The sequence below is a fragment of the Dendrobates tinctorius genome, unplaced genomic scaffold (genome assembly GCF_039654945.1).
Source record: "Dendrobates tinctorius isolate UK_male_01 unplaced genomic scaffold, ASM3965494v1 ptg000132l, whole genome shotgun sequence".
Lineage (NCBI taxonomy): Eukaryota > Metazoa > Chordata > Amphibia > Anura > Dendrobatidae > Dendrobates > Dendrobates tinctorius.
In genome coordinates this window covers 2900199-2915543 of record NW_027361800.1, presented here as the reverse complement: position 1 = coordinate 2915543, position 15345 = coordinate 2900199, and the positions used below count along the sequence as shown (strand labels likewise).

Below are 15345 nucleotides of genomic sequence, written 5' to 3'. Positions count from 1 at the left end.
CCATTAAACGGAACCTGTCAGCAGGATTGTGCATAGTAACCTACACACAGTGTCAGGTCGGCGCCGTTATGCAGAAAAAAATGATACCTGGGTTGATGAAATCCATCTTGTTGTTTCTTAATCTTTATTTTCAGTATTTAGTTAATGATATTCTTATGTCCTAAGGCGGTGCTGGAGTATGTGGTGCTCTGATTAGCCATTCATAATGCAGACTGCTGACAGGTCATTGATCCCTCACTGACCTACCCCTCAGTTTGCATAATGAATATACTAATGTGTGCATTTGAAAAAAAAAGCATGTCACTTTATCAAAATGGCAGCGTCTGGGGCGCCGGCGCACTTTCTCTTATCGGTTGGTGCCCATTATCTTCCTGTGTCTCAAAGAAAAAAAAATCACCATCATTATGGTGGTCTGATAGATGCTACTGCGCAAGCGCTGCCACCGGCTTTGTTGCTGCAGCCAAAAAAAGGTGTACTACAGCAAAATGGCAGCGGGGCTTGCACAGTAGCATCTCTCAGTACGCGATAGAAGCTATTGTTCAAGCGCCTGTGCCTGCGCTTTGTTGCTGCTGTCTAAAAAAAAAAATTTACACAAGAACAAAATGGCGCCAGAGGCGGCACATGCGCAGTAGCATCTATTGCATACCGAGCGATGCTACTGTGCAATTTCTGCCGCCAGCGCCATTTTGTTTTAGTTTACATTTTTTTGGCTGCAGCAACGAGGAGCTGGTGGCGGCGCTTGCACAGTAGCATCTATTGGACCGCGATAGATACTAATGCGCAGGTGCACCTGACGGAGCCATATTGATGTATTGTTCAACATCTTTATCAACGATTTAGATGAAGGAATTGAGGGTAAACTGATTAAATTTGCTGATGACACAAAGCTAGGAGGGATAGCTAATACTAGAGAAGAGAGAGAGAGAGGATTCAAAAAGATATAAATAAACTGGAGAAGTGGGCAGCAACTAACAGAATGGTTTTTAACAGGGAAAAATGCAAAGTACTACATCTGGGCAATAAAAATGAAAAAAGCATATACAGAATGGGAGGAATAGGCCTAAGCAACAGAACATGTGAAAAAGACTTGGGTATACTAATAGATCAGAGACTGAATATGAGTCAACAGTGTGATGCAGCAGCAAAAAAGGCAAATGGAATTCTAGGATGTATTAACCGAAGCATACAGTCTAGATCACGTGAAGTCATTATTTCCCTCTACTCCTCTTTGGTCAGACCTCATCTGGAATACTGTGTCCAGTTTTGGGCACCACATTTTAAAAAAGACATCAACAAACTGGAGCAAGTTCAGAAAAGAGCAACCAGAATGGTGACCGGTCTGCAAACCCTGTCTTATGAGGAAAGGTTGCAGGATTTGGGATTGTTTAGTTTGCAAAAGAGAATACTGAGAGGAGACTTAATAGCTGTCTACAAATACCAAGGGCTGTCACATTGTAGAAGGATCAACTTTATTCTCATTTGCACAAGGAAAGACTAGAAGCAATGGGATGAAACTGAATGGGAGGAGACACAGATTAGATATTAGAAAAAACTTTTTGACAGTTAGAGTGATCAATGAGTGGAACAAGCTGCCACGAGAAGTGGTGAGTTCTCCTTCAATGGAAGTCTTCAAACAGAGGCTGGACAGACATCTGACTGGGATGATTTAGCGAATCCTGCTTTGAGCAGGGGGTTGGACCAGATGGCCCAGGAGGTCCCTTCCAACTCTACGATTCTATGATTCTATGATTTAATAATGAGATCTATTTAAAAATGCAGTCAGTAAGACAGGTCATCAGTATGGTATTGTGGAGTACTACACCCAACACCCCTACCTTTCAGTTGAAAAATGCTCCAGTGGTTACCAGCTATAAGCAATAAACAGAGTGGAACGCAGCAGCCATATACACTTTAGTGGCCTCTCTCAGGTATTGCATTCAAGAGAATAGGAGACAAGGTGCAGCACCCAACAGATAGGACATTAGTTGCAGTACCCGTCAGTGTAAATAATGTATGTGGCTGCTCCATGCCACTCCATATATTGTTCAAATCCACCAAAGCAGATTTCAGCCAATTGATGAGGGTGACGGGTGTCCGACTCCTACTGCATTTATATTAATGACCTATCAAATGGATGTCAGAAATTGTCCAGGACAAACACTTTAACGCTTCTGATTGGGTTATCCACAGTTTTGATATTGTTAACTTATCCAAAAAACCTCATTAATATCAGACTGGAGGGCTCCCACACCCGGCACCCCCATTGTTCAGCTGTTACCACCTCCGGGGACTGCCAGGCGTAAACAGCGTGCACAGATGAGATAGCTCCGTATACTGTTCAGAGGTTGCTCCTGGGCAGCTTCATCATCCATATCAAAGCTATGAAGAACATCTTTAACCCCTCTTCACCCCCAGCCTGTTTTCAGGCCAAATTTTCAAGAAGTAATAACTCTGGAACATTTCAGCAGATCCCAGTGATTCTGAGACTGTTTTTTCGTAACACATTGTACTTTATGATAATGGTAAACAATTTAAAAAATTTTGATATGGACTTATGTTTATTTGTGAAAATAACTAAATTTGGCAAAAAATTAGAAAATGTTGCAAATTTCAAACTTTTAATTCTTATGTATTTGAACCACAGAGATATGTCACACAAAAAAGTTAATAACTAACATTTCCCACATTTCTACTATACAGCTGCATAATTTTTGAAACATATTTTTTTGTTAACAAGTTAGAAGGGTTAAAAGCTGATCAGTAATTTCTCATTCTCCAAACAGCATTTACAAAACCATTTTTTTTAGGGACCACATGACATTTGAAGTGACTTTGGGGAGCCTACAGTGGAGAAAATAAGCATTTGACACACTGCCAATTTTGCAAGTTTTCCCACCTACAAAGAATAGATAGGTCTGTAATTTTTATGGTAGGTACACTTCAACTGTGAGAAACAGAATCTAAAAAAAAAAAAAAAAAAAAACAGAAAATCACATTGTATGATTTTTACATAATTAAACTGCATTTTATTGGATAAAAATAAGTATTAGATCACCTACCAACCAGCAAGAATTTTAGCTCTCACAGGCCTGTAAGTTTTTCTTTAAGAAGCCTCCTTCTCTGCACTCATTACCTGTATTAATTGCACCTGTTTGAACTCATTACCTTTATAAAAGTCACCTGTCCACACAATCACACTCCAACCTCTCCACCATGGCCAAGACCAAAGAGCTGTATAAGGATACCAGAGACAAAATTGTAGACCTGCATAGGGCTAGAATGGACTACAGGCAAGTAACTTGGTGAGAAGGCAACACCTGTTGGACAACTTTTAGAAAATGAAAGACACACAAGATGACTTTCAATCTTCCTTGGTCTGGGGCTCCATGCGAGATCTTGCCTAGTGGGGTAAGGATGATTCTGAGAAAGATCAGGAATCAGACCAGAACTTCACGAGGACCTGGACAATGATCTTAAGAGAGCAGGGAGCACAGTCTCAAACATTACCATAAGTAACACACTGCGCCGTCATGGATTAAAATCCGTCAAGGTCTCCCTGCTCACGCCAGCACATGTGCAGGACTGTTTAGGGTGTGTGCACACGCTGCGGCATGCTCTGCAGATTTAGTAAAATCCGCAGGTAAATCCACAGGTCAGAAGACCTGCGGATTAGCCTGCAGTTTTGCCCTGCGGTTTACCATCTCGACAATGGAGTAGATGGCAAACCGCAGTGGAATCCGCAGAAAGAATTGACATGTCAATTCTTTCTGTGGATTGAAAACCGCAGCAAAACCGCGCGGAAAAATCCGCACCGTCTGCACAGCGGTTTTCGTTTTCCATAGCTTATAATGGTACTGTACACCGCAGCAGAGCCAAAACCGCTGCGGATCCGCAGCAGAATCCACAGCGTGTGCACACACCTTTAAAGTTCGCCAATGACCATCTCGATGATTCAGAGGAGGCATGGGAGAAGTGCATGTGGTCAGATGTGATTATATGGATTTTATTTTTAGATTCTATCTCTCACAGGTGAAGTGTACCTACAATAAAAATACCAGACCTCTCCATTGTTTGTAGGTGGGAAAACTAGCAAAATCAGCAGTGTATCAAATAATTATTTTCCCCATTGTATATGACAGAAAATACTGTACCCCTTAGGGTACGTGCACACTAGGGTGACCGCAAAAAATCGATGTCGGAATTTTGTCCGTCTGGACCCCACAAAACGATTCCCCTTTCCAGATATTGAGATAGCCAAAATTTGAGCTCGATCAAACGACGTTAACCCGTGCCGCTCGTCGCTCAAAGTTTGAAAAAATCCAAATTGAGGTATTTTAAGATTTAGGTATTTTGCATAGTCTGTTAGACTATAAAGAATGTGACAACAACATTGCAGTAATAGCCCTGACCAAATTTTCGAACCATTTGTGGTATTTGAATGCAGAGTTGGTGGGATTATCGTTTTTTGATCCCACCATTACAGACAATGAAAAGTTGTTAATGGCTAATAAATTGCTCAGTAGCACAGATGAACCATCAGAGCACGCTAGGGTTGTAAATCCAAAAGTTAGGAAAGAAAAATTAAAAGAGGTAGGAAGTAACCGACTTTAACGACCTTCTGACAAAAGATGAAGAACAAAAGCAATATGTCCTGCAAGTTGTAAGCAAATGCCGAGCATTATATTCTGACGTTTCAAAAACTACTTTAACAAAAGCTCTAGAATAGATTAGATAACTATGTAAAATTATCAACTCATGTAGGTTAGCGTGCTCTGATGGTTCATCTGTGCTACTGAGCAATTTATTAGCCATTAACAACTTTTTATTGTCTGTAATGGTGGGATCAAAAAACGATAATCCCACCAACTCTGCATTCAAATACCACAAATGGTTCGAAAATTTGGTCAGGGCTATTTCTGCAATGTTGTTGTCACATTCTTTATAGCCTAACAGACTATGCAAAATACCTAAATCTTAAAATACCTCAATTTGGATTTTTTCAAACTTTGAGCGACGAGCGGCACTGGTTAACGTCGTTTGATCGAGCTCAAATTTTGGCTCTCTCAATATCTGGAAAGGGGAATCGTTTTGTGGGGTCCAGACGAACAAGATTCTGACATTTTTCCCCCCCCCATATGAGATCCGGTCACCCTAGTGCACACGCTGCAGATTGGGGTGTGGATTTGGCGGCGCGGATTTTGTAAAATCCGCAGGTAAATCTGCAGGTCAAAAGACCTGCGGTTTTGCCCTGCGGTTTTTCATCTCCACAATGGAGGAGATGGCAAACCGCAGCGGAATCCGCAGAAAGAATTGACATGTCAATTCTTTCTGCGGTTTCAAAACCGCTGGAAAACCGTGCGGAAAAATCTGCACCATCTGCACTGCGGTTTTTTATTCCCATAGGGAATAATGGTACTGTACACTGCAGCAAAAACTGCTGCGGATCCGCAGTGGCCAAATCCGCTGCGGAACCGCAGCAGAATCCACAGCGTGTGCTCACACCCTTAAAGTGTTTAAAGCTACATTCAACAACTTTAACCCTCAAAGTGCTTCACAGAAATTAAAGCAATGTGGTAGGAAAAAATGAAAGTTTTCCTTTTTTTTCACAAAAATGTTATTTTAGCCCCATTTTTTTATTTTCACAAGGGAAACAGGAGAAAATGGACCCCAAAATATGTTATGTAGTTTCTCCTGAATACAACAATACCCCGTATGTGGCGGAAAACTACAGTTGAGACGCATGGCAGAGCCCGGAAGGGAAGGAGCACCGTTAAACTTTTTGAACGCAAAATTGTCTGGAATCAAAAGTAGGCACCATGTTGCGTTTGGAGAGCCCCTGATGTGCCTAATTAGAGGAAACCCCCCACAAGTGACCCCATTTTAGAAACTAGGCTCCTCAGGGAATGTATCTAGATGTGTGGTGAGCACCTTGAACCCCCTTGAACTTCCAAGTACGTCACATAAATTTCTAACATTGAGCCTTGAATATAGAAAATCACATTTTTCCCACAAAAATGTTGTTTTATCCACAGATGTTTTATTTTGACAAGGGTAACTTGAGAAAATGGACCCCAAAATTTGTTGTGCAATTTCTCCTGAGTACACCGGTTCCTCATATGTGGTCAAACTTTTTATGCTCAGTGCAAAACTCGAAAGAGAAGAAGCACCTATTGGTGTTCAGATTTTGCTGGAATGGTTTGAGGGTGCCATGTCACAATGGCAGAGCTCCTAAGGTTCAAGAACAGCAAAAAACTCCGATAAGTGACTAAATTTTACAAACTACACCCCCCAATGAATTCATCTAGGGGTGCAGTGAGCTTGTTGACTCCACATGTGCCTCACAGAATTTTATACCATTGGTCGGTGAAGAAAGAATAATTACATTTTTACAGCTAAAATGTTGTTTTAGCCCAAGGTTTTCATTTTTATAAGGGCTTATAGTAAAGAATGGACCTACATACAATAGGTAATTAGATTTCAGGCACAATTCAAAGCTCAGAAGGGAAAGAGCGCCATATTATAGTACAGATTTTACTGTTAGGGTTTGCAGGTGCCATGATTCACTGGAAGAGCCCCTGATGTGACAGAACAGAAGAACCCCTAAAATTGACACCATTCTACAAACTACACTTCTCAATGAATTCAGCTAGGGGTGCAGTGATTATATTGAATAATAGTGATCCCACTTCCAGGTATATCAGGGAATTAAGGTCGTTACTCAGGAAATATGTCATGATGGATGTTATTTCTGAGAAGAAGGCAGAGAAATTGCTGCCGGAGTTTCCCACGTGCCCCCACTGGTACCACGTACCCAAAATCCACAAATCTGCTTCTTGTCCCCCAGGACGCCCAATCGTATCTGGGATAGGATCCGTCACGGAATCCCTGTCCCAGTATATTGATTGGTTGCTGCGACCTTTATTGGGAGAGATCCCATCGTACATAAAGGACACCAATGCTTTTCTGCATGTGATACGGGACTTTGCTTGGCAACCCGGCTTCATGCTGGCATCCATAGATGTGGAGAGCTTATATACACAAATTCCCCAGAAGTTGGGTGTGGATACTATTAGAGAAATATTGAACTCCACAGGCAAAGAGCAGGGCTTTGTGGATTTTGTTTGTGAAGCTTTGAATTTCATACTTACTCACAATGCATTCACTTTTGATTGCATGTGGTACCGTCTAAATGTGGGTACCGCGATGGGTACTCCGGCAGCATGTACATTTGCCAATCTCTTTTTGGGTGCCCTGGAAGAAAAATATGTCTACAATGCCAAACAATTTTTTCAACATATCAGACTGTATCCCAGGTATGTGGACGACGTGTTCATTGTCTGGGATGGCACCAGAGATTCTTTTGACAAGTTTGTCAGTCACCTAAATGAGGTGAATCAGATGAACATGCTGTTCACAGACAATTTTGGAGGGACACGGCTGGAATTTCTTGATGTCTTGTTGGAAGTAAAGGATAATGAAATCTGCACGTCAGTTTACAGGAAACCTTTGGCTACCAATTCCATACTGCGTTATGATAGTTTCCATCCATCACATACCATTAATTCATTGCCATATGGTCAATTTTTGAGAGTCCACCGTCTAAACAATACCTTGGAGGGCTTTGAAACACAATCTAGAGAGTTATATAATAGGTTCAGACAACGGGGATATCCTAAGGTTCTATTAGATACCACACTTGAAAAAGTAAAATCTCAGCACAGTAATAAAGTTAAAGGAGTTGTGCCTCTAAAAAATAAGAGTCGAAAATGAAAAGAGATTTACCTTCTGTTTTCGATATAGTCCCATGGATCGTCAGATACGAGCAGCAATTAGAAAAAATTGGCATATTTTGGAACAAGATAGGGATTTAAGCGACATAGTATCTAGAGGGCCCCTTATCTCATGTAAGCGGAGTACAAGAATTAGAGATATTCTGGTTAAGAATCGGATCGTCACTAAGCGTGACACTTGGCTGAGTAAAGGAACACCACAAGGGAATTATAGGTGTGGCCATTGTCCTTATTGTAAATTTCATCGTACTGATCGTACATTACACATGGGCGCGGTCACGCATACAGTAACAGATTTGATCACATGCAAGACAGATCATGTAGTCTATGTGATTTTTTGCACATGTCGGTTTTTCTACATAGGTAAAACCATACGTCCGCTATACATTCGTTTTCGTGAGCATTTTAAGTCCATTAGAACGGGAAAAGGAGTCCCACGTTTAATTAACCATGTAAGAGATGCACATGGAAATGACCCTAATGTTCTCTCCTTTGCAGGAATCGAGAAGGTGGTTTTACCGCCGCAGGGAGGGCATTTAAATAAAATCTTATTAAAACGAGAATCCAGGTGGATTATGAATACACAGGCGACAGGTCTGCTGGGTTTTAATGATAGAATAGACATGGCTGTTTTTTTATGAAGGAGTTTATATTTTCCCTCATTTCCCTTGAAGTTGATAGGAGAACCAGGTTACATATGTATACATGCACCTTTTCTGGTTGGTACCTGTTTTCTGGAGTCTCCTATTGCAGCTTTGATGAACTTCCACATATTTGAGGCAAAGACATCTTTTTGAGTTTGGTGGGTTTTCTTTCCCGTAGCATTTGAATTGTTGAGTGACTTGTTTTTTATTTGTATAGTATACGTGCACGTATACATTGTGCGTTTTCGGTGCAGAGGTTTTTTTTCCGCTATGATTGAGATTTGTCATTGATAGTCCATTATTGTGTTTATCCATAATAAGATACAACTATGTAGGTATATAGTAGTTTATGAGAATCCTAAAAAAACAGATATCAAGTTGCACACAATTTACCTTTTTCATTTCAGGATAAGAATTTTTTTTGAAAAAAAAATTTTTTTGTGAGAATTTTTTTGAACATTTTTTTTTTTTTCTCTCTTTCTCTGTGAGTATATTAATAGTTCGATACAATAATAGTGAGACAGTTTGGTCTCTGGATACATATGATTGTAGATGTTTTCCATAAGAAAAAAGAAAAAAATAGTAGTTTTCGACATATGAAAATAACAGTAGTCTTCAATATATGAATATGCATTGTAATTTATCCCACGATGTAACCATTTTTCTGCTTGTGCAGTAAGTTGTATTTATACTTTTGTATGTTGTAATGCATCTCAGCATGTTTTTAATTCACTAATGTCACTTAGACAGCAGCTGTGGAGGGAGGAGGTATGGAGTGATGTGATTTCCATATGAACCCGGCACTTCCCCCCACTGTTTGACCCGTTGAAGCGCTCGAGTAGCGCGAAACGGCCGTTGTCAGCCTTTCTTGCACTCCTTATGTCACTCCCCCGACTTGACATGTTCATGATATGTCAATAAATCAGTGAAACTTTCATCTCGATGAGTGCGACCTCTTCTCTTTGCATGGATTCCCAGGATTGACTGTTTCCAGGTCTGGCACCCGAGATTCCCAGCTGCTGGACTTCTGTATGCCGCACATCATTTGAAGTTACACGGTAACAGCGGTGCCGTCCGCTTTTTATCTTGAGTGCAGTGATTATATTGACCCCACAGGTGTGTCACAGAATTTGCTACCATTGGGCTTTGAAGAAAAAATAATTACATTTTTACCACAAAACTTTGTTTTAGCCCCAGATTTTACATTTTCACATGGCAAAATAGGTAAAAATTGTACCAAAATATGTCCCACAATTTCTGTTGAACGTAGAAATGCCCCGTATGTGGCTGTACAGTACTGCTTAGCCACACCACAAGACTCAGTAGGGATGGAGCGCTATTCGCCTCCTGAAGCACAAATTTTCCAAGAATAATTTGCGGCCTCCATATACAGAGCCCCTAAGTGCTAGAAAAGCAGAATAACTCCCTCAAGTGACCCCATTTTGGAAACTATACCCCTTTGGGAATTTATCTACAGATGTAGTGATGATATGACTCCATGGGTGTTTTCCAGGAATAAGCAGTAGTGGATGTTGCTGAGTGAAAATTGCAAATCTGCTATTGTAGTGCCCGTACATTGTAGAGCCCTGTATATTGTAGTGACCATCTATTGTATTGCCCGTACCCTGTAGTGTATGAGGGACGAGATCTGAATCTGAGCATGTGCGGGCCCCGGCGGCCATTTTCCCGGAGGCCACCGTATCGCAGCAATGAAGCTGCCTGGGCCTCCGGGCTATGGGGAAATGCCGGTGGAGCCCCGATGCTGGACAGAGAGCCGCCGCAGCCGCCCCCCAGCACAGCTCCCCCCACGCTAGACAAAGAGGAGCCACCGCCGATTCCCAGCACAGAGCCGCCACTCTGCTGAAGGAGGAGCTGCCACCAATGAGGTAAAAGGGGGATGATAACACTACCTACACCCTCCCTTCTTCATCGGGACCACTCCTCCACCATATGCACTAGGCGTATAAGACGACACCCGGCGTATAAAACGACCCCTGACTTTTAAGAAAATTTTCAGGGGTTAAAAAGTCATCTTATACGCTGGAAAATACGGTAATATGAGCCCAAAACTGGGATTTCAATTCACCCGATCTGGCTAGTCACACTATGAAACTAATAAAGTGCTTGCTAGTGCATAATCAGTGCAAAGAATGTCCATAAATAGTGACCAAGACTTACATAGCATAAAAAAAGGGAGAAAAAAGGAAAAAAGATCAGGTATGTTAAAAGACACCAAAACTAAAAATAGATAAAAAATTGGGTTGAAGCTTGATACTTATGACTTGTGTATAAACTGCTGAATTGTGAAGTGCTGCGGAAAATGTTGGTGCTATATAAAGATTATTATTATAAGCTTTTATTATGAACATTTTACATAACATTTTGGATCATATTTGTCTTGTGCTCTTTGCTGAGCACTTACATCGGGGTTTCCATCTACCGTATATACTCGTGTATAAGCCGACCCGAGTATAAGCCGAGGCACCTAATTTTGTCACAAAAAACTGGGAAAACTTATTGACTTGAGTATAAGCACTATCCTAGTATGCATGGTTTCTCATCCCAATTCTTGTCTGCATGGCTCCTCATCCCTATCCTGATATGCATGGCTCCTCATCCCTATCCTTGCATACATGGCTCCTCATCCCTATCCTTGCATGCATGGCTCCTCATCCCTATCTTTGAATGCGTGGTCCCCATGAGAAAAGCATAAAAAACACATCCTATTTACCTTCCTTGTGCGCCCTTGCAGCATCTTGTTCCTGTGCCAGCAGCATCTGTGGCCGAGCGATCATGTGTCCCTGCTCATCAAGGTAATGAAAATTCACCTCTCTCCACGCTTTTGAGGGTGGAGAGAAGTTAATATTCATTACCTTAATGAGTGAGCACCCGTGATAGCCTGCAGCTGCTGGAAGCCGGAGGCTGTGGCTGTAACTGTGCGCGCTATAAGAGAAATGAATATTCATTGCCAGTGCAGTGAATGTTCATTTCACTTTAGCAGTGGGTACAGTTACAGCTGTAGCCGTCAGCTCCTGCCTCCTGTGACCCGCTGCTCCGCCGCTCCCCCTCCCCCACCTTCTTCTGTCACAATGACTTGTGTATAAACCGTGGGGGGTGTTTTCAGCACAAAAAACTGTGCTGACAACTCGGCTTATAAACAAGTATATACGGTAAATCTCCGAGTGACATGATTCAGATGAAATCCCCGAGGGATCCATTCACTATAATGAGGCATCAGAGTTATTCTGGACTCTGTTTGGCCTCTATTCAGATGTGTTCTTCTTTTCAGAAGTGCACAAAACTGTGTCTCACAGCACTTTTAGGCTGTGTGCACTTGCTGCGGATTTTGCTGCGGTTCCGCAGCGGTTTTGGCCGCTGCGGACCCGCAGCAGTTTCTGCTGCGGTGTACAGTACAATGATTCCCTATGGGAATCAAAAACCGCAGTGCAGACGGTGCGGAATTTTCCGCGCGGATTATCTGCGGTTTTCAATCCGCAGAAAGAATTGACATGTCAATTCTTTCTGCGGATTCTCCTGCGGTTTGCCATCTCCTCCATTGAGGAGATGAAAAACCGCAGGGCAAAACCGCAGAGCAATCCGCAGGTAAAACCGCAGGTCTTTTGACCTGCGGTTTCACCTGCGGATTGTACAAAATCCGCGCGGATGAATCCGCACCTTTTCCGCAGCGTGTGCACACAGCCTTATGCACGCTTAAAAAGACAGACATGGCAGGATCATAGGCCAAACAGCGTCCACAGATAAGCAGGCATTCTGCGGTCTGGAAAGACGCTCTGCATGTCCGATCATCGGGCAATAGCTCGTTCATCAGTGGTGGTAAACGAATCATCTGGACAGTCAGGGGTAATAACTTCCATCAGCGTCCCCATCGAGTGATTCCGCACCAAGCCAATCAATGACAGGATAATGATGTTTTCTGACAAGCCACTCAGGGAGCTGTCAGTTTTCTGATGTGTTGGAGCTTTGGGGTTTAATCTATAAGTAACTAGCTGAAGAGCCCGGCACTTCCCGGGCATAGTAACTAACTGTGGTTAGTTATAACAAATTATAATTATCCTCCATCCCATAGTCCCGTGCCCATATACCCATCATACATATCCACCATCCCATAGGCCCGTGCCCATATACCCATCATACATATCCTCCATCCCATAGTCGAGTGCCCATATACCCATCACACATCCTTCATCTCATAGTCCCATGCCCATATACCCATCATACATATTCGCCATCCCATAGACCCCTGCCCATATACCCATCATACATATCCTCCATCCCATAGTCCCGTGCCCATATACCCATCACACATCCTCCATCCCATAGTCCCATGCCCATATACCCATCATACATATCCTCCATCCCATAGTCCCATGCCCATATACCCATCACACATCCTTTATCCCATAGTCCCATGCCCATATACCCATCATACATATTCGCCATCCCTTAGTCGAGTGCCCATATACCCATCACACATCCTTCATCTCATAGTCCCATGCCCATATACCCATCATACATATCCTCCATCCCATAGTCCCGTGCCCATATACCCGTCATACATATCCTCCATCCCATAGTCCCGTGCCCATATACCCGTCATACATATCCTCCATCCCATAGTCCCATGCCCATATACCCATCATACATATTCTCCATCCCATAGTCCCGTGCCCATATACCCATCTCACATCCTCCATCCCATAGTCCCGTGCCCATATACCCAACATATACACTCACTGGCCACTTTATTAGGTACACCTGTCCAACTGTGTGTTAAGACTTAATTTCTAATCAGCCAATCACATGGCGGCAACTCAGTGCATTTAGGCATGTAGACATGGTCAAGACAATCTCCTGCAGTTCAAACCGAGCATCAGTATGGGGAAGAAAGGTGATTTGAGTGCCTTTGAACGTGGCATGATTGTTGGTGCCAGAAGGGCTGGTCTGAGAATTTCAGAAACTGCTGATCTACTGGGATTTTCACGCACAACCATCTCTAGGGTTTACAGAGAATGGTCCGAAAAAGAAAAAAAATCCAGTGAGCGGCAGTTCTGTGGCCGGAAATGCCATGTTGATGCCAGAGGTCAGAGGAGAATGGGCAGACTGGTTCGAGCTGATAGAAAGGCAACAGTGACTCAAATTGCCACCCGTTACAACCAAGGTAGGCAGAAGAGCATCTCTGAACGCACAGTGCGTCGAACTTTGAGGCAGATGGGCTACAGCAGCAGAAGACCACACTGGGTACCACTCCTCTCAGCTAAGAACAGGAAACTGAGGCTACAATTTGCACAAGCTCATCGAAATTGGACAGTAGAAGATTGGAAAAACGTTGCCTGGTCTGATGAGTCTCGATTTCTGCTGCGACATTCGGATGGTAGGGTCAGAATTTGGCGTAAACAACATGAAAGCATGGATCCATCCTGCCTTGTATCAACGGTTCAGGCTGGTGGTGGTGGTGTCATGGTGTGGGGAATTTTTTCTGGGCACTCTTTGGGCCCCTTGGTACCAATTGAGCATCGTTGCAACGCCACAGCCTACCTGAGTATTGTTGCTGACCATGTCCATCCCTTTATGACCACAATGTACCCAACATCTGATGGCTACTTTCAGCAGGATAATGCGCCATGTCATAAAGCTCGAATCATCTCAGATTGGTTTCTTGAACATGACAATGAGTTTACTGTACTCAAATGGCCTCCTCAGTCACCAGATCTCAATCCAATAGAGCATCTTTGGGATGTGGTGGAACGGGAGATTCGCATCAGGGATGTGCAGCCGACAAATCTGCGCCAACTGTGTGATGCCATCATGTCAATATGGTCCAAAATCTCTGAGGAATGCTTCCAGCACCTTGTTGAATCTCTGCCACGAAGAATTGAGGCAGTTCTGAAGGCAAAAGGGGGTCCAACCCCTTACTACCATGGTGTACCTAATAAAGTGGCCAGTGAGTGTATATCCTCCATCCCATATTCCCTTGTCCATATACCCATCATACATATCCTCCATCCCATAGTCCCGTGCCCATATACCGATCATACATATCCTCCATCCCATAGTCCCGTGCCCATATACCCATCATACATATCCGCCATCCCATAGTCCCGTGCCCATATACCCATCACACATCCTCCATCCCATAGTCAACCATTATGACATCATAATGAGCGGTGGGGCTTGCAACCTATGATGACATCAGCGTCGCCATGGCAACCATTATGACATCATAATGAGGGGCGGGGCTTGATACACACACACACACACACTTTTTCCCCATTATGTAGATAGGGGCAAAATTGTTTGGTGAATTGGAACATACGGGGTTAAAATTTCACCTCACAACATAGCTTAGGACGCTCTCGGGGTCCACACGTGTGACTGTGCCAAATTTTGTGGCTGTAGCTGCGTCGGAGCGGATGCCAATCCCGGACACACACACACACACACACACACATACATACACACACTTGAGCTTTATATATTAGATGTCAAAATGAACTGTAGACTGACATTACCTATGACTTAGTTATTAAACATGTCTGCTACAATTTATTACAACATTCTCTGCTATGGATCATATATAAAACTAAAATATCTGTAAACAGCTGCTGAAATCTGAAACAAGCACAATTTACCATGACATACAAAATCCAAATCACTGACTGGTGAAAGGAGTAACATTGACATCGGCACCTTAGGACAAAATAGGCAGCATGCGAACAGTTAGGTCTTCAACTTGATGGAGAAATGGGCAAGTAAAGGGATCTGAGCAACGTTGTGATGACGTCTGGGTCAGAGTCTTTGGGCTGTTCCCAGTAGGAGGTGGCTATTACATAGCAAAAGAGGTCCATGAGCCCACAGGGTTCCTTGCTGTGCCCAGGTAGGGAAGGCTAGCC

The 15345-nt window shown here is 43.0% G+C and overlaps 1 protein-coding gene across 5 annotated transcripts in view; it reads right to left on the bottom strand.

Annotated features, from left to right (window-relative positions):
- Positions 1-15345, bottom strand: part of PALM (paralemmin) — a 185531-nt gene that overhangs the window by 152913 nt on the left and 17273 nt on the right. Inside the window, exon 1 of one of the 5 annotated variants that reach the window (XM_073543382.1) lies at positions 11166-11259. The exons of 3 other annotated variants lie outside the window; for them this stretch is intronic. Coding sequence is in view for 1 of the 2 variants with exons in the window: in XM_073543373.1 (XP_073399474.1) it covers positions 11166-11189 (24 nt within the window). In the remaining variant the exon portion in view is untranslated. Of the gene's footprint in view, positions 1-11165; positions 11260-15345 lie in introns of those variants that run through there. One more of the 5 variants, XM_073543373.1, reaches the window with a different exon arrangement.